The 27,671-nt window shown below is 40.5% G+C and overlaps 1 protein-coding gene across 1 annotated transcript; it reads right to left on the bottom strand.

Moving 5' to 3' along the window:
* Positions 1-582: 582 nt before the first annotated feature.
* Positions 583-27,671, bottom strand: slc35f1 (solute carrier family 35 member F1). Its single transcript, XM_058613525.1, has 8 exons — positions 27,349-27,671; positions 19,054-19,229; positions 15,469-15,596; positions 12,192-12,351; positions 10,771-10,927; positions 9,097-9,149; positions 8,844-8,998; positions 583-3,367 (listed from the first exon to the last, which is right to left on the bottom strand). The coding sequence occupies exons 1-8, from the start codon at positions 27,441-27,443 to the stop codon at positions 3,134-3,136; spliced, it is 1,158 nt and encodes a 385-aa protein (XP_058469508.1). The 5' UTR covers positions 27,444-27,671; the 3' UTR covers positions 583-3,133.

Here is a 27,671-nt window from a genome sequence, read left to right as displayed (position 1 = left end):
TTTGAGCCGATTTGTTTCCCCATAAAAATATGGATATTAACCGGTCTAATTTATCAAAAAATTATTTAGTAATGTATATGGGGATGTGTTGGAAGAGGTAGAAAAAATGTGGCAATAACAACCATCTTTATCAAATTTATACGACCTGCGAGGGATAATGGTCTTGTCAACCAAGCAGACATAGGTTCTGTGATAAAAACCACTATCTGCCCATTTAAATGTTGTTAAGGATCGTGAAAGTCGTTTAGCTTGAAAGTTGATTGTGAACAGCTCGCTCTTTTGATAGTTCAGCTTGTAGCCAGAATGTGCACGAAAATGTTCCAGGATGCTAAAAATCACAGGAAAGGAGATAGCTGGATTTGAGATGTATAGAAGCAAATCTTCTGCGTATAACGAGACTTTGATATACATAATATATATGTATAGATATTTACATAATATACATGTGTGTGTGTCTATATATATATATATATCTGTAATTCAATGAGTAAATCCAACAAGCTGATGATGTCTGTAGTGTTCCACCCCCAGAGGACAAAATCAGATGAATACAGCTTTGCAGTGAGACAGTTAAAAGACACATTTATTTTTCAACTTATCAACTTTATTTGTCATTTTTACATTTACATACAAAAATAATAATACAACACATATATCCAGAAATATGAAGATGTGACAATAAACCCATCTAGGATCTCATATGTGTCCCTCCATATATGTCCATATATGTCAGTGTGTCTGTCTCTATATTAGACTATCAAAGGTCTTTTACATGTTGAGGAATAACATGACATGAGACAAGGTGCCAAAAATCACAGTTTCTCAAAGGCTGAGTCGGGACCCACGGATGAGTCGTAGGAGATTTGTTTGCAGAATGTTTAATTTATTTTTAAAAATGCATTGGATTAAAATACAAAATATCTCTTGTAAATGATTTGTTTACTAATACCAAATAATATTAGGTGTAACATATATGACTGTAAATTATGCACACATTTGCTCTTGATAGTCCCCATGTAGAAAACTTTGCTGAAACTAAGTCTGGGTACTGTGTGATTAATGTAAACAAACTTTGATTTGAGTCCAGGGGCCCGTTTCAGAAAGCAGGTTTAGTCAAGTAAGTTAACCCTGAGATGAGGGAAACTCTGATTTTTCGGTTTCACAAAGCCAGTTCAGCTTAACTGAGTCAGTTACCCTGGCAACATACTCTGTGAACCTAACCTGCTCGCTGGCAGGTTTTCTTCAACATACCCTATGTTTCTCTCTGTCGCTTCCTCCTGCTGAGCCTGAAGCAGCTGTCTGACACTCCGCCTCATTTCCTCATTCATACAGTCGATATCAAAACACATATCAGAGCGCATTCACCTGCCAAATTAATTCAATTTACGTCTTTCAAAATATCAAATTCCCAATTAGATGTTACTTCATTAGCCTGCCCAAGGACTTTCTTTAACATGAACACTTTTAATGATTAATATATCATCGATGTGGACAACACTGTGACTTAATACTTTAATAGTCAGATTGTCAGCCGCACTGAAACATTTTCCGTGCGTTATTGTAGGCTAATAATCACTGTAGACACCTGATCGATCATGTGTCAGGTTGTGAAATATTCACACTGATGGATCATACCTATTATACAGTAGATATCATGTTGGAGACAGTGTCTTTACGTATTGTAAAAGACACTGTAGTTAGGGGTTTAAATGCCCCCCACCATTGTCAGAGGTCACCTGGCCTTTTCATTGGTTTCCTCTACTCAAGTTGTTTAAAGTCTAAATGCTGATTTAAAGCCTTCTTCACAATGACAGACGAAAAACATAGTTGATAAAGAACATCTCTGCACCATTAGGCCTTGTTCAACACAGTGAAAACAAAAAACTATTTTACAACTCAAAAGCTCTTATACTATTAATATAAAATCTATAGTAAAGTATAGTAAAAATATTTGAGGAGTATAAAGGGATTAAGACCTCAGCCATAAAGAAACAACTCCAGAAGAACAAAACATACAAGGAACTTGTATACAAGGGTATGAAACAAGGGTCATCATTGGTCTGACAGACCAAAATATCACTCAGTAAAAGTGACTATTTAACCATTTACAGATTCTAGCACCATAGCAGTAAAGGAACAGACTCTTCCTTTGATGTATTTTTGGTGTAGAGAATAAAATGAAATAGATGATATCTAAATGTATTTTGTATCAGCCTAAAAACATCCACAGCAGAACATGTCAAAGCGTGAGGAGATGTCTTTCACTACAATGATGTGACTCGAGCTGATGGATTCACTTGGATCAGATGAACACATACTGTATATATACACAGGTGTTACGTACAAAATACGTGAAATTACAATACTGTCTATACACATGGATGATCATTTAGCCATGAAAAATGGGTGGGTTCAAACAAAAGGTGCTATCTTCTATGTTGTGTATCAGATCCAGATGCAAATACCTGAAAGTAAAAGCTGAAATGCTCATCTTTTGTTTCATATTCATCTTTTGATGTCTAACCCAAATGTTTTCAGTCTATGGCAAAAATAAAGAAGTTGGCCTCACTGTTCCACTACTATAGGAGGACACTGTACATTTGCAAGTGAGCAGGTGGCGACTCTGTCCCTCTGTACTGGCCATGAATGAAAAGCTGGACATACCTGGTGACGGCACAGCTGCTCTGCTGAGCAGACAACAGCCAGACTACAGCCAGACAACAGCCAGACTACAGCCAGACAACAGTCAGACTACCGCAAGACTACTGCCGGACTACAGTCAGACTACAGCCAGACTCCCACCAGACTACAGCCAGACAACAGTCAGACTACAGCCAGACAACAGTCAGACTACAGCCAGACTACTGCCAGAATACAGTCAGACTACCACCAGACTACAGCCAGACAACAGCCAGACTACTGCCAGACTACCACCAGACTACAGTCAGACTACAGTCAGACTACTGCCAGACTACAGTCAGACTACAGCCAGACTACCACCAGACTACAGTCAGACTACCACCAAACTAAAGTCAGACTACAGTCAGACTACAGTCAGAATACCTGTCTAATGTTATATACACTTAAACTGATCCAACCGTGCTGACAAAAGACTAAACCCTACCACATCATCTTATGCTACACGCACAGGAACCTCGTCACCCAGGTCACGGCCCAGGCTGGTGTAGGTAACAGAAGGTTCTGGGACTCCACGACTGACAAGGGGAGGGTCAGTGACCAGCTGGCTGCCTGTGTTCCTGAACTGCTTATAGACCCTCGGATCCTGGGCGACGTAGGTGTTTGAGGAGAAGTAAAGGACCAGGCCCAAGATGATGACAGAGAACGACAACAGGTAGAGGCCAGAGAACTGCAACACAGACAGTGACAGACACAAAAGGTTTCAAAATCTAGACTGTAAATATATCATAAATATATATAACTATTGATTGATCTTATTAGAAACATACAACAATGGAAAAACGAGCTAACATGTCAGTAACATCTTCATATGTGAGAAAGATGTATCATTTTAAATGAAAAGTGATTAAAGGCGACATAGACCGGAAGCTCCAATTAACGCTGAGTTTGTGTGTGTCTCTGCGCCATGACCTCATTTATTAAACCCTAAAGTTTCACAACAAACAGTTCAGCCACTGCTGAAAAAATTGGGTTTTATTGTTTTCCTGGGCTCTGCGAAGCAGATCGGCACTTCCGTATGTTGATGTTGTCATCAGTAAAACTCACCACTCCGCTCACCACCAAAGCGCCTCCTGGTGCGGACACTAGTTGCATACATTCAAAGCTCTAGTTGGCTGGCCAATCACAACACAGTCCACGTTCTGGGGGTGTGGTTTTGGTCTGAAACAGCGCGGCTGACGAGAGCGTCAGTGAGGAGATATTTTGATCGGCTCGTTTGCAGCGATTAGGAGGTTTTTAACCATGAAAACAAGTTAATATATGTAAGTAGACCTCCATAACTAACATATATGTGACCATGAAAACAAGTTAATATATGTAAGTAGACCTCCATAACTAACATATACGTGACCATGAAAACAAGTTAATATATGTAAGTAGACCTCCATAACTAACATATATGTGACCATGAAAACAAGTTAATATATGTAAGTAGACCTCCATAACTAACATATATGTGACCATGAAAACAAGTTAATATATGTAAGTAGACCTCCATAACTAACATATACGTGACCATGAAAACAAGTTAATATATGTAAGTAGACCTCCATAACTAACATATATGTGACCATGAAGACAAGTTAATATATGTAAGTAGACCTCCATAACTAACATATACGTGACCATGAAAACAAGTTAATATATGTAAGTAGACCTCCATAACTAACATATATGTGACCATGAAAACAAGTTAATATATGTAAGTAGACCTCCATAACTAACATATATGTGACCATGAAAACAAGTTAATATATGTAAGTAGACCTCCATAACTAACATATACGTGACCATGAAAACAAGTTAATATATGTAAGTAGACCTCCATAACTAACATATATGTGACCATGAAGACAAGTTAATATATGTAAGTAGACCTCCATAACTAACATATACGTGACCATGAAAACAAGTTAATATATGTAAGTAGACCTCCATAACTAACATATATATGTGACCATGAAAACAAGTTAATATATGTAAGTAGACCTCCATAACTAACATATATGTGACCATGAAAACAAGTTAATATATGTAAGTAGACCTCCATAACTAACATATATATGTGACCATGAAAACAAGTTAATATATGTAAGTAGACCTCCATAACTAACATATATGTGACCATGAAAACAAGTTAATATATGTAAGTAGACCTCCATAACTCACATATATGTGACCATGAAAACAAGTTAATATATGTAAGTAGACCTCCATAACTAACATATACGTTACCATGAAAACAAGTTAATATATGTAAGTAGACCTCCATAACTCACATATACGTGACCATGAAAACAAGTTAATATATGTAAGTAGACCTCCATAACTAACATATATGTGACCATGAAAACAAGTTAATATATGTAAGTAGACCTCCATAACTAACATATACGTGACCATGAAAACAAGTTAATATATGTAAGTAGACCTCCATAACTAACATATATGTGACCATGAAAACAAGTTAATATATGTAAGTAGACCTCCATAACTCACATATATGTGACCATGAAAACAAGTTAATATATGTAAGTAGACCTCCATAACTAACATATATGTGACCACGAAAACAAGTTAATATATGTAAGTAGACCTCCATAACTAACATATATGTGACCATGAAAACAAGTTAATATATGTAAGTAGACCTCCATAACTAACATATACGTGACCATGAAAACAAGTTAATATATGTAAGTAGACCTCCATAACTAACATATATATGTGACCATGAAAACAAGTTAATATATGTAAGTAGACCTCCATAACTAACATATATATGTGACCATGAAAACAAGTTAATATATGTAAGTAGACCTCCATAACTAACATATACGTGACCATGAAAACAAGTTAATATATGTAAGTAGACCTCCATAACTAACATATACGTGACCATGAAAACAAGTTAATATATGTAAGTAGACCTCCATAACTAAGATATATGTGCGATACAAGCATTTGATGTCACCTTTAAAAATGTCTCCTTTGACTTAGTCACCAAACAGGAAAATGTGTAATGTGTACACGAATAGAAAATCCTGAACAGATCGGAAGAGAACCTATTTTCATTCTTCACTCCCACTCTATAGCATACCCTCGGCTACCTTCACAGTCAGCTGCTAACAAATCTGTCATTTTTTTTTTTGCCGAATGATGGAAATCTAGAGCTTTATTATATTCCTTAGGGAAGTTGTTATTTCTCTGCATTTAAACCATCCTAGAATTAGAAGCAGTGGGCTGTCACACTGAGTTGCACCTGGGGAGCGATGGGGGTTGGGTACCTTGCTCCGGGGTACCCCAGCCCTTTTGACCTGGTAGGGACTAATATGTAAGTATATTAGTGGAAAATTAGGGAAAATTTTCCGAGACATTTCAAGATGGTGGCCATTTTTCCTGATGGCCGACACCTTAGTGGAGCAGTTAAGTGATACAATTGTTTATTGGGTGATACAAGCATAAAAATTGGCATGGGCAGTCTCTGTGGGTCACTTGACAATGAACCACCTTCTACTACTTGAAATGTCAAGGCGGCATTTTTTTTCAGGATGGCTGCCACCCGCCATTTGGATCTTAAAATTATACATTTTCTCCTAGAAATGTATTGGGCTCCTCAAGAGAGATTGTTTGACTGTGTTTTGTCTGACTCCTCGCCCAGGACCTGTCCAGTTTGGTATAACCTCTCAGGAGTTCCCTCCCACTGGCATAGCTCTCAGGGTTCACCAAGGTACACAAGCTCCCTTACCACGACAAGGTAACAGTCACAAGGGAGGTATTTTTTTTAATACTTGTATGTACTATGTATACTTAAGGGGTGGGGAAACACAGTTGTGGTGCTGAACGGACAGTACTCCAATAATAATTGAGCAATGGTTAAAGGCGACATAGACCGGAAGCTCCAATTAACGCTGCGTTTGTGTGTGTGTGTATCTGCGTCATTACCTCGTTTATGAAACCCTAAAGTTTCAGAACAACAGTTCAGCCACTGCTGAGAAAATAGTGTTGTATTGTTTTCTTGGGCTCTGCGAAGCGGATCGGCACTTCCGTAGTTTGATGTCGTCATCAGAAATCCTCACCACTCCTCTCACCACCGTAGCGCCTCCTGGTGCGGGCACTAGTCCGGGCACATCCGGTTGTGTACATTCAACCGCAGAAGAAGAAGACTACTCTCGTTGTAGCTGCTGAGATGCAGAGCATCCACCGTGCCAGAGGGGGAGCTGGAGCCCAGGAAAACAATAAAACCCTATTTTCTCAGCAGTGGCTGAACTGTTCTGAAACTTTAGGGTTTCATAAACGAGGTAATGACGCAGATACACACACACAAACGCAGCACTAATTGGAGTTTATGTCGCCTTTAAACTAAACTGATCCCTGCTCTCTTTCTTTCCTTTGTCTGCCTGTCTCTCTTGTTCATACTTTAAGGTGCCACTTTGAGGAGCACTTTATTTTATGTATGGCCTTACTGTATGCCTAATTGTCTTATTTGTTTGTATAAACAGTATATTTCATTAAACACTGAAAAGACATCTCTAGCAGTGTTTCTTTGACAACCACTTTCACTTCAAGATGGGAATTGTAGCACTGTGGCCATCTCTGTGAGTAGTGAGAGAGCGGATCAATGTTTTAAACATGGCTACGCTCTTCCATGTAGGCCACTGTGCTTAATTTAAATTTTTGAAACAACACAATGTGCCCATATATCCTCTGGTATGTCATGTGCCTCCGCATATCGTATGAATAATAATGGTGGGCTGCCATGGCTTGGTCCCAGTCCAGCCCTGCTCGGCACTAGTGTGCCGTGGCACAGTGGTTGAAAAACACTGAACTAAACATCTGAGCTGTTAAATATCCAAAGAAGTGGGAGCTAGTTGATCTTGTGGAACCTTCTGGTGGTAAGTAGCAGGAAAAAATAACAAAACAATAACTGGAACACTTATTCTTAAACTCAAGTGCTAATATCCCTTCAACTTAATTATCCTTTACTTTGACATCATAACTCTCATATAGTTTATTTTTTATTTTTTAAGAATCATTTTTTTCGCTATTATAAGACCATATGAAATAAAACATTGTTGTGCTTTGTTTAATTTCTTAAAGGTTTCAGAAACCCCGAGAATAATAAGTAAGGGTTCTGGCTTTATCACAAACCTCATAACCTCGGACATTATATTAAAAACACCAGACCACAAAGAGTAAATTTTGGGGCATAGTGCATAACTATGACTATAACTATCAAGCCACCGCCTTGGAATCAGATATCCAAATTCATGGTTGTCTGAATTTCCTTTTTAGTAGTAGCCAGCTCCTCTCTCAGCTCAGTGCAAACCGTTTGTATACGTACATCTATGGAGGCACATATATCGTTCTTGATATGAGTGACTTCATTTCGCAGGTTAGCGATAGCAGCTAGTATTTCACGGTTAGGTGGGTCCGCCTCGTCACTCATATCAACAGGTAGAGGTGTGCTACTCAGGCCCGAGGGTTGGTCTGGGGCCTGTTTCTTGTTGATCGTTTTTCCTAGTTTTCACCTTTTTTGACATATTTTCCTTACATTGGTCTCTGTAATGCACGTGTGTGTATCTTCTTGCGTCGTTCCGAGGATCTTAAGAGCGGATTTCCAAAAGTTTAGTGTATTAATAAAGATAAAGTTATCAGAGCTCGTGTGAACACGTCTAACTGCTCCATCGCTCAACAGCGCCCCCTCCGAGCTTGTTTTACCAAACTTTTCCTCACGCTTCACTGTCACGCATGTGCATGCAACTAACCCACACTATACTACTATCTACTATACTATACTATATCCTTAAGATGCCCTGTGCTTTGTTACACAAGCTTATATAGCTTATATAGCTTATATAGCTTTTATACTGTAGAGGACTTAGAGACAATGACAAAGTTTGAATGCATTAGCTGCGGCTTTTCACCAGAGAGACAGCAGATACAAAGATTTTTATCACATGTCACTCCTATAATATCATCTGAGTAAAGGCAGCAATACAAAGCACAGCAACATATAGCCTCTTCATTCTAATCAAATCCCTGGGATTTCAGATTAGTCAGAGACTTCCGTGCATTAAAGCTCAGTGTCTGGCACATGTTTTAGTAAAAACATGTACCTTTTTACAAAAGCTCTTTGACATTACCTTGTAGTGAAAGAGGAAGAAGCCACAGAAGAGGCTGTACAGATCAGCTGTGAGCAGAGAGAGATTGACAGCGGTGGCGCTTGTCCTCTTCATCACCACAGGCATGAAGCTGTAAAGACCAAACATGAAGGCACTGAAACCCACATAGAGAAGACCTGCAGACACACAGAGGAAGCAAATGATTTCACATTGCGTTAGATTAACCTGAGGATGACCTTTTGTTGTCATATTACATCTGTGTTTGTGTTCTTACCTATCTGCCAGTCCCAGGACACCTTCAGCAGCTCCTTATGTTCCATGATTGCTCTGCAAAAGAAACACAAAACAGATTACAGAGCAGCAACGTTCCCGCAGGGACCTGGAGCTGCTCTCCTCCATCTGGGTTTCTGATACCTCAGGTGGTAAGACCTGAAAACATCTTCCTAAATCTCCCTCAGCTCTGGAGCCCAGGAAGGTAAATTTAGCTTTGGCCACAGCAGAGGTATTTTCTGCCTGAGGTGGAGAACCTGGTGTAAGGCCAAGAGCTCATCTCTGAATGCTAAAGAGACAGAAGATGAGGTAATTATAGACTTCAGCAAGACACAAAGCAGGAAGCACAACCCACTCACCATCTGCTGGGCTCCAGGGGAGAAGCTGAGGGACTTCAACTACACAATAGTGTGGACCAGACATGTAGAGCTGCCACACTGCAGTGTCACACACTCCAACAAGTAAACAAATAGAATCATTTTCAGAACTTACTTTTTTAAGTGCTTGAAGAACTTAAGATCATCACTAAAGTCTATGTACAAGCTATAAGAGGTTGTCAGTCAGTCACTCAGGTCGTTGTGTCTTCAGAAGTGCAGAAGATCAGTAAAAGAGCAGCATATGAAAATACCTAATGGCGTGTTTCCATGAACAGTATTTAACAGAGGAGTCTGGTGTATTTGGCGACAGCACTGCTGATCACAAACCCCTCAGATGAAGTACTGAACAAATACTTTTAATTAACTGATTCTAATGATTCAGTTACACTGAAAACATTTGCTTTACAAGCCGGCTCGGTGGTAGGAATGAGGCTGGACCCTCTGGTGACAGTGGCAGAGAGAAAAACTGTGGACAAACTGCTGAGCATCCTGGACAATGCCAGCCACCCTCTGCACACTGTCATCAGCAGCCAGAGGAGCCACAGAAGCCTCAGCAACAGGCTGCTCCTCCCCAAGTACAGGACCAACAGGCTGGGGGACTCGTTTGTCCCCCGGGCCATCAAACTGTACAACTCCTCACTGGGGGGGAGGAGGGCAAACAAAAAAAAAAACAGTACAACCACAACAATAACATAATAACATGTGCAATAAAACCATAGACATGTGCAATAAAACTGTAGGTGTGTGTGTGTACCTATGTGTGTATATGTATGTATATACATATATGTATATGTGTGTGTATGTGTATATGTATGTATGTATGTGTATACATGTAGATGTGTATGTATGTATGTATATATATATATATATAGGTGTTGTGTGTATGTAGGTATACATACATATATATAGCATGGGTCACTTTCATTTTTATTTTTATATTTTTATTTTTATTTTTATTTTTATTTTTATTTTTATTCTTATCTTATTTTATTCTACTATCTATTTTTAACAGTGCTGTGTGTGGATGCTGGAGCTGTTAATTTCCCCGAGGGAACCTCCCAAAGGGATTAATAAAGTCGTCTGTCTGTCTGTCTGTCTGTCAGTAGTCACTCGTTTGTGTGTGTCGGTGTAACACAAAGTCTATATTGTAGTTGAAAACCAACCTAAACTGTGCCGTGCTGAGGCGAGTAAGGCGAGGCGAGCTGGGACCATAGGTGGAAAACTAAGTTCAGTTACAGCAAGTACACAGAATACTTGACCACTATGTCTTCCTCCACACACACACATACACACACACTTACAGCTGTATGCCGCTGAAGAAGGATCCAAAGAGTCCCATCATGCCGAGGAACTCTACACGGCTCAAGTTTTTCACAATGAACTCTTGACAAACGTTGGAGATTCCATACAGTGTCACTCCTCCCAAAACCAGAAGATCCCCAAACAGCTTCTGCTCTCCTACACATGAGGGCAGTCAAAAAAAGGCATTGACACATAGTCAGCATTTACTGCCACCATCACTAGACACCTGTCTGTCCATCTGTCTGTCTGTTTGTCTGTCTGTCAGTGGTTACAAAAGAAAAACACATTTTTGTCGATCAAACAGCAAGATAAGGCATTTCATTTATTCTGAAGATGTCGTAGAAAGCAGTTGTACATTTTATTGAGTAAGCATTTTGATAAGTTCTGTTCATGCTTGTGTTCCCACAGGCAGCCATGTTTGTTTTCCTGGATCTCATGTGATGCACTCATGGTGATAAAACCTAAAATATCCGTTTTAAGGTCAGGAGAACAATGGTCAGCAACTGTCAGCTACAGTTTTTTAACGATTGACCGAGAAGCTTTGAAAAAGTACAAGATGATTCACAACCAAAAAATGTTTAACTGCGTTTTAGCCAGACCTCAGATAATGCCAGATAATGGTAAATATTTAAACTTGTCACAAGAAGCACACGTCTGCACAGTTTAAATATTTAGAATAGATGTTTCTTTCAGAAACAAGGCTGCTGTCCTCCACCTCCACATCCATGACCCTGGCTTCTGGGATGATTAAAACAGGCAGAAATGTGCTGGTTAATTACTGACATTATCAAAATGATAAATCAATGTTCTACATCTTTCACCTTAAGATACATATTTTCAAGTGCTGAATATGTGGCTGTAGATTTTGTACTTGATATTATTGATAAATCTTTACGTACATCCTCTTTTTTGGTCTGTGCACAGTTGATACAAGAGGGCCAGTGTGTGGTAATTGATAAACATGTGCACAGAGAATACACATGTGAAGAGGCATGTAACCAAATCAAATCACTTTAGTCTTGATGACCACTCAAAGCTGCTTTTCACTCCAGATTTGTCATTCATCCATTCACACTAAAGTTCTCAACAGGTTGGGCAGGCCCGACAAAACCCGACTGGACCCGCGGGTTTGGGCCGGAAAAATGTCCAAATGAGGCGGGTTTGGGTCGCGGGCTTTCACCCATAAAACACGTTTCTTGCAGTTTACAAATTATATGTTGTTTGTAAATCTGCTGTAAATCTGCTGCTTGCTTGATGGAGAGGGACAGACCTGACTGCTGTGTGTGTAACCCCCGACACTTTGGGCTGCCACTGACCAAAGAGCAAATGTGAAGTCTGTTGTGAAAACTGTTTATCCCTCAATCATTGTACATCAATGGTGCAGAGTGTGTGTGATGATAATGTAAAGTAAGGGGCTCACCAAGGCCCTGCTGCCGACCAAGCAGGAGGTCAGCTCCTACCATGCAGCCAATGCCCAGCAAACAAAGTCCTACCCCGACAAAGTGGGCAGCCTTGTACCTGACCAAGAGGAAGAACCAGGACAGCAGCAAGACCACGGGGATGACAAAGCAGTCTAAGAGCTGAGAGGAGGGACACAGACAGCAGACACAGATGCACATGATGAATTCTTGTATTTACCACAGGAAGGCTCACAAATATCATACGAGCACCACCCATGTGGGTCACAATAATAAGCTAAGCTAAGACATGTGAATTGTGCTGATTTCTGTAGAAAAGAATCACGTGGAGTTGTTCAAATAAGTGAAATCCAAAGATTCAATTTGTTTTTATCCTAAACAAATGAGTCAGTGAGGTCTCCTACCCTGTGGATGGGATCGCTCACATACTGATCACTTGTCACTGATCAGGACAGAACTGTTTTAGTAAAGGATGTAAGTAATCAACCAGCCCAAGGTATGAGCACAAATCATTTGAAAGTCTTACTTTTAGTCTTTTAGTCTTTAGTCTGCTAACTACTGTCCACCGGCCACTGTTGGAGTTCTCTGACTTCCTGTCTGAGTGAATGACAGATAAAGTCGAGTAGAGCTGGTGGAAATACGTCATAGGTCTGAAGTGACCTCAATTGGGTTTATTCAACATGTTAATAAACCTTTAATCTTGTGCTGATCAATGGCATAAATGCCATGAAAATGTACTGGTTTATCCCCATAACCCTCTACTTTCTGATCATTTTCTAATTCCATTTAATTTTCCCATGACAATCAACAGTGGACTCATAAATAACTATTATTACAGCTGAAATCTGTCTGAGATGACTGTATCTAAATTCAAGTAGAGACGAGCTCTCTCCTAAATTTCCACTGGCACTGACATTACTGTGCAGTGTTAGTATAAATGTATACTGATAAGATATCCTAAATTAACTCTCATTTGCGCCCAAATTAATGATCTCGTCAACACTACAGCATGATTATCTGCAACACTGGATTCCGTTTCCCCTCTGAAAAGGAAGGTAGTGAGTGAGGGAAGGTTGGTATAACTGCACAGCACATATTTTAAAACAAACAACACTAAAGTTAGAAAAGAAGTGGTGCTCCACAAACCAGGAGGAAAAGTCTGACAATGTACAAGATAATGCCAGAACATCCTATTACTCATCTTTGATTTGAAATCACAGGTTTCTCTTCAGCACTGTAGCCAGACTGACACAGAGTCAGAGCTCTGAACCCACCATCCCACTAACTGTCAGTAGTAACGACTTTATGAACTTCTTTACCACTAAAATAACAATCATTAGGGGAAAAAATAATCTCATCTCTCATCCTACCTACTAACAATACTGATTTGTTGTTCTCACAACCTTCTGTATCACCACATTGTCAGTTGGATAACCTCTTACCTATAGATCTGTCAGAGCTAAATTCAATGGTAGCACAGTCTACACCCATGACCTGGTTCCTCGACCCATTCCTACTACAGTGTTAAAGGAAGTTCTGCCATTAATTAACCATTCCATATTGTATCAAATAAATCTATCTTTACTTGGTGCCACAGTCTTTTAAAGTTGCTGTCATTAAAAAAAAACACACACCATCCACCCGGATGTTCTTGCTAATTATCGTGCTATATCTAACCTCCCATTAATTTCTAAAATCCTTAAAAAAACCAATGATGTGATTATTTGTACAGGACTTTCAGTCTCTCTCTCTCTCTCGCTGTCACAGCTCCGAACAGCGATCATCATGTCTGATCTTTAATGGATCACGCACCACTTCGATCCACATCAGCTGTTTTTTTCTTTTCATTCATGTAGTGAACGCCGGAGCGTTGTCGACAATGGTTCGATTCCTAACTATACCACCTTTTTAATATTGTTTTTTATTTTTACTGCCTAAACCTGTCTTTTTTGCCCTAACCCTAACCTCAGTAACATCTGTGCATATTCGAGTTGGAAAATACTAGTAAAAACTTACCTTTACGTCAAATTCAGGGGTTTGAAAAAACGACCTATATGTACGTTTCAGTTGGAGGACAGGTTGGGACAGAGGGTGTCACTTGCTGTTCAGACTGTAAATGACTAAATGTGATGTTGGGCTGCATCAATAAAATTGACTGAATTGAAGAGTTAGACGTTGTTAACGTGAGGCTCCAGTCTTTGGTTCACCGTTTGAAGGCTGCAAGCTGCAGGTTGTCACTCCTCCAAGGTGTGTGTTCATTCCAAATGTAAGTGATGTAACTTTGTTCACCTTTAATCTTTATTTTATTGATTTATTTGATCTACTCCACTGTGGTAACTGTTGATTTTGCTATTTGTATTTGCTTCACTGTTGAGCACATGCCTTTGCTCAGTCATACTAGGTGATAACTTAGTCCTGCTTTGTGTTGTGTTGGAGCGAAATGGATCATAATTGTTTGTGTGTTTATTGATTATGTTTTCACCATATAATATTTGTTTATTTCCTGCTTAAATGGAAGTTCAGCCTCCATGGTTCTCACATGCCATAGCGTTGCTGGCTCTATCTCAGTGCAACTGCAGAGGCCCTAAAACTCTTTTTCATTATTGTATAATGACATTTATCTCCTTCTCTTCCTATTTCTGAGGAAATAGTGCCAAGTCAAATGTCACATGGTTTGTGTCACAAGTACTGTCTTTCAATGAAAAGTGTTGATAATTTCCTCATGAATTCAACGCTCTTAAGTGTCATCCAAACCATGTCAACATAAACTGTCCTCACAGCAGAAGACCAGGGAGGTTTTTGGCCTTTGTCCCATATGTAGATCTCTGCTGGTGCAGATTGTGGTGACAGGTCACTCGTGTCTCTTGATGTGACACTACTGAGCACTCAGATGAAGGTGATCATGTTTCTGAAATAAAAGCAGGAATATTTCTACTTCTGTGATCTTTATAATAAAAAGACTTCATGTCATATGACAGTAGGAACTACTGCACACCTAACCATGGTGCAGGCTGACTTTTTTTAAAATAAAAAGCTAAGTCATTTAAACTGTGTCTGAAAATTTCATACATGACAAAAAGTGAACTATTACTTCGGTTGAAAACTAATTTGTGGTGATGTCACTTGCTCTCTCTGTTTTGCCCCCTCTGAAGTATTGCTAATGCCTGGTATTGGCCCTCATGTCTTGCAATGCTTTGTGCTAGACTGACAAGGGTGTTGAGGTTTGTTGATGAATAGCATTCAAACACACACACACACACACACACACACATTACAAACCTGCACACTGGAGAGTGTGGTGTACTGGTACGCCTTTAGGACCAGATAGTTGGCCTCGATGTCGATCAAACCCAGAATCATGTATTTCCACCAGCGCTGCTTCAGAATGGCCAGTAAGTTCTCTTCCCCTGATGTGACACATATGAGAGACAAAGTAAATCACACACTGTCTTCACTGCCTTGTCTCAATCCAACATTCTTATTTGTCTTTTTATTGTGTAAAGTTCTTCACTGCTTTTGTCCAGACATGATCTGCCCCTGCAATCCTTTCATCCACAACTGCCACATGAGGGACTGTGTCAATTATACTCAAGTACTGAAAGTAAAAGTAGAAGTATTGTGTTATGCAGTTATTAAGTTACCTTGATATGTTTCTTCAAATTAGAAGGTGAATTGTATTTCATTTTACGCCCACAAATGAGAACATAAACCCTAAGGAGGGCCAGAGGTGGTCTCCTTCCTTAACACCACGTTGAAGGTATAAGGTGGCGTTTGTGGTTCTTCTAACATTTCGAGGAAACTGAAGTGTTCTCCATGCAGGCAGGCAGCAGCAGAGTGAAAGCACGCGCTGTCTTATAGACAGCTTGATCAATGATGAGCCAGCTTCATCAACCAGGTGACAGAGCCATCTACAGCTCTGGCAGTGATAATGTGGTTTTGGAATGATTCATAACAATTTTGCAGTGATGTTGGTCGGTTTTTAATATACATATATATATATTTATGTACATATTATATTTAAATACAGATACAATGACCGTGCGACTTTAATATAAATCTAAAATTCAAAGTTAAAATAAATAAAACATTAATAATATAAAAACTTTCAAACTTTCAGGTCCATTAAAAACAAAATAACACGTCAACAGCAAATCTATGGATCACACTGAGCATCTAATGACAGTGACATCTGAGCCAGTGGATCATCTCATCAGGACAGGCTGAGGTAACGCTGCTCTGTGCCGAGCACAGTGAGCGCCAAGCGTCCGCAGAGGCGGAGCTTATCACCTCTGACAACGTAGACCAACAAACTATAAATACGTCATATCTTAATACACAAACCACATGTTTGAATTCTAAATGACTAATTTCTCGCCTCAAATGATCTTAAAACTATGTTCCGGGACACAGAAAAATATTTATTTCAGATTTATATTTGTATTATCTGCTGCTATGCTCTGCCGAAATGCATTCTGGGATACATGGCTTTCCCAAGTACGCTCAAGTCATCACCATGAACGTATAATAAGAACTGGATAGAGCACCGCCCCCTCTGCCTTGAAGACAATTTTGTCATGGTGGCCACTCTTGGTACTGCAACAAAAAATACTCATGGGCCCAAAAAGCAATTTTCCCATTGAGCACAATAGTAAAAGTGCTTCACTATGAATATAAAAGTTTAAAATAAATCTGTGATCTCAGTGCCCTCTAAGGTTAAAAGGTGTCTGGTTTGGTGTAAATAACGACTATATTAATACAGGGGTCTACCAAGGGCCACAAGTCTAGAGGGGAGCCCCAAATCATTTTTGGCATGTTAGCAAGGACGGATTAATGAATGAGCCGACTGCGCCCAAGAAGTCAAGGGGCCCTGAAGCCCAAGTCACTACCTTAATAAGTCAAAAAGCAAAAGGATATGAATCTGAACACATTACCCTTCTCCACCTCTCAAAAATACACCAGAATGTAGGAAATCACATCTACCACATTCAAAATGTTCTGGGGGAGGCGCCCCAGACCCCCCTTTCTATGTGCACCCACTCTTGAACAAGTAGGGAGGTCCTTATGCATCTGTGTGCAGGAGAAGAGTAGTTCATAATACATCAATCCTACCACTTTATCATCCACCGGAGGGTCGCAGGGGTTGCTGTGCCAATCTCAGCTGACATAGGGTGACACTGTTCACCAGTCCATCGCAGGGCCGCACATACAGACAAACAACCATTCACTCTCTCATTCACACCTATGGCCAATTTAGCACCATGCATGTTTTTGGACTGTGGGTAGAAGTGGGAGAACCACCTCGCACACAAAGGGAGAACATACAACAAAGGCCCTTGTTCCAACTCTTGCTGCAAAGGCAAGAGTGCTAACCACTACACCAACTGTGTGACCCTAGTTCTTAATCCGTCTGTATTAATACAATTGATAATTTAACATTATAGTGTGACATTTGTGTCAATAATTGTCATGCACAGGTGACTCTGCGTGGTGGGAGGGGGCCCCCCCAATCAAATTCTGCTAATTCCCCCTAAAGGCTCGGGCGATGCCCCGTGTTGTAGTCCACTTCCTGCATTTGGTTTACTTGATGCAAACAGAGCAGCATACTGGGGTTCAGCCGCAGCTTACATTCAATACATATTAGAAAGTATTATTTCTACCCTAGGCAGAGTTTATGTCATGTGAGCTCACTCACTGGCTGAGATAAACTATGACGGCTCTTACTGTCTCCAGACCACTTTTACATGGTCTCGAGGCATACAACTCCAGCAATAAGTGTATGAAATCCTATAGTAGGGTTTACCTAAGTGACATAAAATGACCAGTGTTGGGGAGTAACAAATAACATGTAATGACGTTACGTAAATTATTACAAGATTTCCGTAAACGTAATCCATTACATTACTGGGAGAAAATGTGTAATTAAATTACAGTTGCTTTTGGAAATTTCTATGATTACAGTTTTGGTTACATTTTAAAAATCGCAGCAAAAGCTTGGATTTATCAAATAGTTTTTTCACATCAACATCCTCCTTCTAAAGCCGAAACTTGCTCTCTCGGAGGCGCACAATACGTTCCTAGGTTGGAAATACAAAAAACACTTCCTACAGACAGAAGATAAGCGCCCAAACATTTTAGTGCAATGCAGAGTGTTTGCCGGCAGTGAAGGTGCCGTCGACATCGAAACAGCAAATGTCGAACCTGAGGACACATCTAAAGTTAATTTCCCCCGCGGGAACCTCCCAAAGGGATTAATAAAGTTATCTGTCTGTCTGTCTGTCTAAAGCTACGTAGCCTACTATAGCTGTAACTGTAAGCAATCACATACAATAGCATTGGGAAGAAGTGCCAACCTTCTGTGTGACTTTTCATGCCTCTTCCATGCATGCAGGTTAAATGACAAATATGTGGTTAATTCCAAAATAATTATGTATGGTTTTAATCCACTTTTAAATGAAGAAAAGTAATCAAAATGTAATAAAATGTAATGAGTTATATTACTTGAGAAAGTAATTGAAATAGTTACACTACTATTACATTTTCAACAGGGTAACTTGTAATTGTAGTAAACTTCCCAACACTGAAAATGACCCAACTAGAAAGCATTAGACCATATGAGCATGACATTTTTGCTCCATGGACTTTGGTGTGGGAGTGTGAGTGGTTAACATACTTCAGTTTCTAGTCAGTCACTGAGCTAAAGCAGGAAACATTTTCTTAAATGACTTCATTAGGCAAGGCTTTTATTAAATGGCTCAAATCTGTTTTCTGTTTGCTGTTACGTGAGCACACACTGGCTGAAACAACATTACTTCACAATATTTACACAGTCACACACACAAAAATACACCTCCGTTTCTATGGTACCTTGCCTGACTGCCAGTGTGGTGGTGTAGACCAGAAACAGCAGGATGTAGTTGAGAAAGATCTGGAACACGGGAGTGTTAGCGTGGAAGTCATCAGCCAGATACTTGCTGGTCAGACTGATGGCACAGATTAACAAGGACAAGACTTGGCCCAGGGCCAGGGTCACCAGCAGGTCCCTGCAGAGGATAAAAGATATCATCACTCTTTTACTTTACACCATATCATGTCAGTGTACATAAACACACACCATTCACTCTGAAATCCCACTTCAATCTGCATATGACAGGTTGTTTTTTCTGTCCACTGGAAGGCAGTGAACAACACACTGGGATGTGGTCAGAAGCAGGTACAAAGCAACATGATGGTTTGGTTATGGGTGCTGTTTGATGGAGGACGTGGTCATAAACAGGAAGACTTCACTGACAATACATCAGTGGTTCATATGGATATCATATCTATATCATGATATGAGACAAAATATGGTCTTAAATTTTGAAGATATCACTTTTCCTGGTTGTAAAGACTGTTGCATTGATAATCATCACATTTATTATATTGAAGAGATTTGTGAAACACAAAAATTATAAAAAAAAATGAAATATTATACATAGTGATTAAAAATACATGCTTCGACAAAATGTTATTAAAAAAATATCACTTGAATTCTACCATATTTATAGTCAGTAAGTTGTAGTCAGTAAGTTGTAACACATGTATAATATACATTTAACTCAAAATGTCCCTCAGCCTCCTTGTTGCTGGTTTTGCCATGGCTGGGCACATATATTTAACATATATAAATAAACCAGGTGTTATCTGAAATGAAAGGTGTTTTAAGGATATAATACAGATCATAAACAGAATATATACATTAAATGGATGTCATGTTCCATTGTCAATATCATTTTATTGTGAAATTCCCTCTTATTTTGAAGTCTTTTTTGTCCCTTGTCGGTGTGCACTTTCCTTTTCCCCTCTGTGATTACCCAACCCGTTTCAACTGTGTCTCGTTCGTCTCAGCTGTTCGTCGTCTCCCTAATTCCTCAGTGTATATAACCACTCCCTCTTCCTTTGTCTGGTCCCCTGCTTTCACGTGGATCTTGCGCCGCCGCCATTTGTCGTCTATTTGAGGATCTGCGTGTGTGTTTTTTGTGTCTGTTGAAAATAAAGACTTTTTCTTACCATCGTTCTGCATCTGGGTCCAGTCTTTATGTCTTTAGTCACACCTGTTAAGTACTAAGTTCAGGTTTTGGGCTCCGCCTCTTATTGCTCATGAAGGCCAACCTTATCAAGACATTTTGGACAATGCTATGCTTCCAACTTTGTATCAACAGTTTGAGGACCATGACTGTGTCCCAGTGGACAAAGCAAAGACACACAGTGCCCTATGTTTCAGGCTATTTACAGATAAACTTAAGATAAGAGTGAATTACCTTCAAATTAAATAAAACCGCTTATTAATAAAATACACAGGTTAGAATAGCGGAAAGGGAGGGCTATAGATTGAGAGTATTTTTGTACAGCCAGAGTTAGGGTGGTAGTTATTTAAATTTTTGCTTCTAGACTACTAATATTCTATGTAGGGACTATTTTCGCAGTTTGATACAACTGATTTTTTGTTTTTTTTATTTTCTTTTAAATAGTCTATTCATATATAAAATAAAGAGTGAATTACATTAAAACTAAATAAAACGGCTCATTCAAGGTGACATTGAATGCTCGTATTGCACATATATGTTAGTTATGGAGGTCTACTTACATATATTAACTTGTTTTCATGGTCACATATATGTTAGTTATGGAGGTCTACTTACATATATTAACTTGTTTTCATGGTCACGTATATGTTAGTTATGGAGGTCTACTTACATATATTAACTTGTTTTCATGGTCACGTATATGTTAGTTATGGAGGTCTACTTACATATATTAACTTGTCTTCATGGTCACATATATGTTAGTTATGGAGGTCTACTTACATATATTAACTTGTTTTCATGGTCACGTATATGTTAGTTATGGAGGTCTACTTACATATATTAACTTGTTTTCATGGTCACGTATATGTTAGTTATGGAGGTCTACTTACATATATTAACTTGTCTTCATGGTCACGTATATGTTAGTTATGGAGGTCTACTTACATATATTAACTTGTTTTCATGGTCACATATATGTTAGTTATGGAGGTCTACTTACATATATTAACTTGTTTTCATGGTCACATATATGTTAGTTATGGAGGTCTACTTACATATATTAACTTGTTTTCACGGTCACGTATATATGTTGTACATTGTGTAAGTATTGTGTGCCATTTTAAGTGTTTTTCAGGGTCCTCAGCCTTACAGGTCTAAACTGTAGTTTAACAACTACTTTCCCATTTGAAAATGGTATATACTGGTTTTAGATGTTTTTCAATGCTATCTCTATAATAGTTGATTTAGAGAGTGAGGTGTAGTGTGGCTTGTCATATGTCGAAGTGGGCATCTGACGTTCGTCATCCGATACATTTATACACCTTAGAAGTGGCACATGACTGTCTCCCACTAGCTGATGATCTACTCTGTTGCTGTAAATAAATATATTATAACTACCACCGTGAATGTCGGTGGAGTAGGGTGAATAAAGTTTTCTGAAAGATATAAGATTTGTAACTGGGTTATACTGCATTGTTTTATAGTCGATAAGCTGGTTAGTATTACATCTTGCATTAAACTCCTTTACAACACTGGCTATAGAATCGTAAAAACCAACAGATAGCATTATAGTTGTAGTTTATTTTGTTTTAGAGCTATAATTAGCCCGTGCTCTTGGATATTGAAACTCGATAATTCCAACCTCATATGGTTAATTAAAACCAAGTTGTTTTGCCAACTTTATCCTATAGTTCCATATCTTGTTTGGATATACATGCCGCGGTGTAAAATCAGTTCTTATCCATTGGTTAAACATAGAGACACTTCGACTCAAAATGACACATGCAACTACCAACACGTTGTTTTATTGCAAATCGATGACAATTGTTTCAGAAACCTAGCAACTTTACGAATAGTATATTTTTTCCTCCAGATTTTTTCCTCGAGAGTATTTTCTCTACTTTAAAGACTTTGTTTTTGTTGATTATTACTTGTTGTAACTCTGGCTCATAAAATGTACCTTTTAGCTCCTCACCAGCACAGTCAGTAAGCCTGTATACAGGAGGGTCTATGCACTCCTTTATTGTAAAAAACCTGTCCGTAAACATTTGGGGGTGCTGTGCCAATCTCAGCTACATGGGGCGATAGGCGGGGTACACCCTGGACAGTTCGCCAGTCCATCGCAGGGCCACACACATAGAGACAAACAACCATTCACTCTCACACTCACACCTATGGTCAATTTAGAGTGTCCAATTTACCTAATCCCCACATTGCACGTTTTTGGACTGTGGGAGAAGCCGGAGAACCCGGAGAAAACCCACGCACACACGGGGAGAACATGCATACTCCATGCAGAAAGGCCCTTGTTCCAACCGGGGCTCGAACGCAGGTCTTCTCGCTGCAAGTTAAATTTAAATGATATAGTTTCTTGTGGTTATAGTTTGTACAGTGTGTTGAAAACAAGTTTTTTGTTGTTTTTATTTACAGCTAATGGAGGAATTTTATTTGATCTATGATATGACTTTTTGTAGGCGTCAACTAAATTCTGCACTACATCTACATATATCTTCGAGAATTAACAGGTGTCAAATATCTCCACATTCGCGTTTTGAGGGTTCTGTTAAAGTGCTCCACCACACTGTCCAAACAAAAACGTTGGGTAAACGCCCGTTTTGCAACGTGTTGTTCATGATGAGCTTCTACAAAAACACAATGGCTTTTATCTGAACACAATGTGGCAAACATTCAAAACAAATTCACACACATTTTGTGACACACAAGAAAGGAAGAATACATCGGCACACTAACAACAACTCTGCGGAAAGCATGTGCTTACACGGCTTCAGGACTGAGCATAAAGCGGACCTACACACTCTCAAAGAAAGACATGAAAAATGTACTCAAAGATCACAAGCAGGAACTTTACCAAAAAGTTTCTACTAACTCCGCCTGGATCCAGGCCCATGAAACCAGGCAGAAGCACGGATCAACAAGACCGAGTCCGCTAACATGGCTATGAAGGAGGCACTCATGAAGTCCAATGTAAAGACAGAAAACTATGCAGGAAAAATGACAGATATAGAATTACAATCGTATTTATGGTGTACCCAAAGGGAACAAAGGCAACTCCATGCCTGACTTTGTGGAGCAACTTCTGAAAAGTGAACTTGCACTGACAGCGGATACTAGCTTGCAGATTCAGCGCGCCCACAGAGCTTTAGCTCGCAAACCAGAGCGGAACAAGCCACCAAGGTCTATCGTGGTACATTTTCTGGAGTTTAATACCAAAGAAGCAGTATTGAAAAAAGCCTGGGGAAAGAAAACAAAGATTGACGCCTGTCGTTTGACCATGATTATGTCACAGAGGTCATTCAGGAGTCCAAGGCATACACGAGATAAAGAGGCTCCTGAAAGTGAAAGGAATTCGTTTCCAGACTCCGCTGGACAAGATGTGCATGGAGACTGGGTCTCAGGAACACGTACGAGAGGGCACATGAATCCGAACAGGAGCTGTGGAAGAGAGGATACTCAGTGGAGATACCAGGCAGCAGTGCCGCTGCCGGGAGATGGAGCAGCTTCTTCGGGCTATGACATGGCATCGAGCCGGAGAAAGGAGCACAGAAGATGGAAAGATGACAGGAGTTTGAGCTGATTCCCCTCAACTAATCTTTTGTTTCACTTATATTACATGAGTAGTAACAGACAATCAACACAACTTTATTTCAACTTTGATTGAAATATTTCAACAATATCCTCTTTTCTTTTCTCTTCAACTCAAATAGGATGGTTTGGCAGAGCAGCTACTTTATTTTTTATATATTTAATTTTACGCAGGTATATGGGGCCAAAATATGTAAGACCAATGCTAAAGACTTCATTTGGAATACATGCTATCGTGTGATGTTGGACTATTAGGATGTGTGAAATGGCGGGTTTCACCTCTAGTGAGGGGCCCTCCTGGAGGAGGATCTCCTACCCCGAAGAATCACCCTAACTTGGGAGTTGACTGTTTTTTCTTTGGCTTTTTTTCAGTTAGCACACTTTGAATTGAATTGAATTGATGTTATCCACATATGTTCATGACATACGTGGTGTTCACAGCTTAATATTGCAGCGCCTCCACCTGACAAGAGTTTGTGCTGCGATCCGCAAACTTCCACGCCAAGTACATTTTTATACATGCCGTCTGTGCGTGAAAGCAAGTGTACACCGTCTTTTTGTGCGTACACACGGTCTATACATGAGGGCCCTGGTCTGTTGGTGTAGACCTGACTAAGAATTTAAAAGGAAGAACAGGGCTATCAAACCCAGATATTGGTGGGGATAAACATTTGATAGGTGCTATGAACCCAATAGTAGCATTTGTATAATTACAGTTGTAAGGGATAAATTACGAGCGCAACAAATGCATCACATGTACCTTCTACTTGGGGTTTTTCCTTCAAACATCCCTTCAAAAAAAGATGAGACCCACAACACTCATGAGAATGAAGGAGAGCCTTTTTTAGCGCAAAGACTTGATGAAGCCATTGAGTTGTCAAGCTCAGCATGCTTACCTGGCTAACGCTTGAAGACCAGATATCTGTTGTGAAGCTAATGGATACAGCATCAGAAATTAGCTTCACTGTAGAACTTGGGCAGGCAAACATCTGAGGTGCGTGTCCCTCCCAGTGATTCTTCTTCAGGTGCGTGTACCTCCCAGTGATTCTTCTTCAGGTGCGTGTACCTCCCAGTGATTCTTCTTCAGGTGCGTGTACCTCCCAGTGATTCTTCTTCAGGTGCGTGTACCTCCCAGTGAATCTTCTTCAGGTGCGTGTACCTCCCAGTGATTCTTCTTCAGGTGCGTGTCCCTCCCAGTGATTCTTCTTCAGGTGCGTGTACCTCCCAGTGAATCTTCTTCAGGTGCGTGTCCCTCCCAGTGAATCTTCTTCAGGTGCGTGTACCTCCCAGTGATTCTTCTTCAGGTGCGTGTCCCTCCCAGTGAATCTTCTTCAGGTGCGTGTACCTCCCAGTGATTCTTCTTCAGGTGCGTGTACCTCCCAGTGATTCTTCTTCAGGTGCGTGTCCCTCCCAGTGAATCTTCTTCAGGTGCGTGTACCTCCCAGTGATTCTTCTTCAGGTGCGTGTCCCTCCCAGTGATTCTTCTTCAGGTGCGTGTACCTCCCAGTGATTCTTCTTCAGGTGCGTGTACCTCCCAGTGATTCTTCTTCAGGTGCGTGTACCTCCCAGTGAATCTTCTTCAGGTGCGTGTACCTCCCAGTGATTCTTCTTCAGGTGCGTGTCCCTCCCAGTGATTCTTCTTCAGGTGCGTGTACCTCCCAGTGAATCTTCTTCAGGTGCGTGTCCCTCCCAGTGAATCTTCTTCAGGTGCGTGTACCTCCCAGTGATTCTTCTTCAGGTGCGTGTACCTCCCGGTGAATCTTCTTCAGGTGCGTGTACCTCATAGTGAATCTTCTTCAGGTGCGTGTCCCTCCCAGTGATTCTTCTTCAGGTGCGTGTCCCTCACAGTGAATCTTCTTCAGGTGCACGATTAAATTGGAGGTATTGAATGAAGACGTCTTCGTTCCTCCTCGCATGTGTTGCAGTCAAGCAAAAGGGTAATTTTGTATCTGAAGGCGAGACTTTAAAGTTGTTCCAAACCACAGACATAACTTAACTCTAACTTAGACCGGCACAGAGCAAGTGAGCTTGTTAGCCACGGCTTGCTGTTGTTATGCCTCAAGACGCAGTTTGATGAGGTCATCAATCGTGCACCGGCAAATGTTACAGGACCATATATACACCAGGAATTTACTCGCATATTCTGGCAAAATCCAGGCATTACTTTATGGGGTTTTCATTATCGGCAGAAAAACCGATACTGAAACAAACCACTATTGCATTATTAGGCTAATATCGGACCGATATATTCGGACATCCCTAATTAACAGTGAGACAAAACAAGATAAAACAAGGCAATCAGAGATGGCAGACTTCACCCCATTCACGCAACAAGTCTCTGTCGGCCTCTGTTGGTCATATTGGCAAGTGCAATTGCGGGAACATCAACAGACAGACAGACAGACACAGAGCCACTCCCACTCTGTGTGGTGAAGTAATAAGTTCAAACTGACACAGCAGGCAGTACACAGTGCATTCAGTTCCTCAAACACTTAACGCTTCACTGTGTGTGTAAAAAACAATTGTGAGAGATTTGATAAAACGTCTTTCAACTGGAGGTTGTGGGTTCAGTTGTAGGCTCCACTAGTCTACATACCAACGTGTACCAAAAACATGCAATGTGGGGGTTAGGCAACTCATGTTGCTGAGTGTGTAAATGTGTGTGAAAGTGGTAGAAAATTAATGTATGCTGTATGAATGTGTGAGTGAATGGGTGAATGACAAAACTGTGGTGTAAAGCAGCTTTAAGTGTCATCAAGACAAGAAAAGTGCTATATAAATACAGACCATAATATCAACCTCAGTTTTCTCTTCTTTTGTCTGATGTTACTGAGTCTGCTTACCCCAGCACACACACACACACACACATGCACACACACCTTTTCTGTCATGGCTCTTAGCAGGACCAGTCGTCCTCCTCGAGACCAAAATCCTAATGAGGCAGGATGAATTGAGTTCAGGTTCAGGTTCAGAGTAAGTCATTAACTGGTTATGGTTTTAATTAGGATTAATGTTTGGTTTAGTCCAAACGAATGGAAGAAAATGCACATAATGCAAATAGCTGCACAAACCTGTGTGTGTGTGTGTGTGTGTGTGTGTTCTGAGGTGTGAGTGGGAGCATTCCTGCACCTTCCTTCTCCTGCTGATGCTGAACAATGGCTGCTGTTCTGTCCCTGTCTCTGCTGCCTCATCCATCCTTTCACCCCACACACACACACACGTATGATGCTCGTGCAAACGAAAGCTGCTGACATCTGTTGCACAACATGCTTGGGTCCTCAGCAGCAGGAGCAGCAGGAGCAGCAGGAGCAGCAGGAGCAGCAGGAGCAGCAGGAGCAGCAGGAGCAGCAGGAGCAGCAGCTGAATGTCAATCTCACGGCTCTGATGTTTTAGGTTGTGTATGAAACAGAATGTCTCCACACACACACACACACACACACCGCAGTGATGAGCTGCTGCGGCCGCTCTGCTCTGCTCATCATCCCCCTCTTACCTGGTTAACACCTTCCGGACCCGCTGGTACAGGCTGGACGCCGGTGTGCCCGAGCCCCTGGGAGCGCTCTCCACCGTGGACACGACGGAGATCATCCTGCCACACGCTGAGCACAGATCAGCGCATTGTGCACTGAGGAGGAGCGGAGGAGGGACCGGAGGAGGGACCGGAGGAGGAACCGGAGGAGGAACCGGAGGAGGAGACGGCGCAGGCTCAGCGGTGACCGGTGCAGCTCTTTCCTGGTGATTGACTATGACATTCACAACCTGATCCTATGACTGATATGAAGATGCTGAAGTCACCACCAGATGGCGCCCTTCGTG

This window comes from Solea solea, chromosome 17, assembly GCF_958295425.1.
Source record: "Solea solea chromosome 17, fSolSol10.1, whole genome shotgun sequence".
Classification (NCBI taxonomy): Eukaryota; Metazoa; Chordata; class Actinopteri; order Pleuronectiformes; family Soleidae; genus Solea; species Solea solea.
The sequence above is the reverse complement of the archived record's forward strand: the minus strand, read 5'-3'. Positions and strand labels throughout refer to the sequence as shown.

Bases quoted from the DNA above. Each gene is read 5' to 3' on its own strand.
- slc35f1 (XM_058613525.1), bottom strand. From the start codon at position 27,443: ATGATCTCCGTCGTGTCCACGGTGGAGAGCGCTCCCAGGGGCTCGGGC. The intron at 9,150-10,770 runs GTAAGTGTGTGT...TTTCTTTTGCAG, and splicing joins TTCTTCAGCGGCATACAGCT to AGCAATCATGGAACATAAGG. The intron at 3,368-8,843 runs GTAATGTCAAAG...TCTGTGTTGCAG, and splicing joins TCTTCCTCTTTCACTACAAG to TTCTCTGGCCTCTACCTGTT.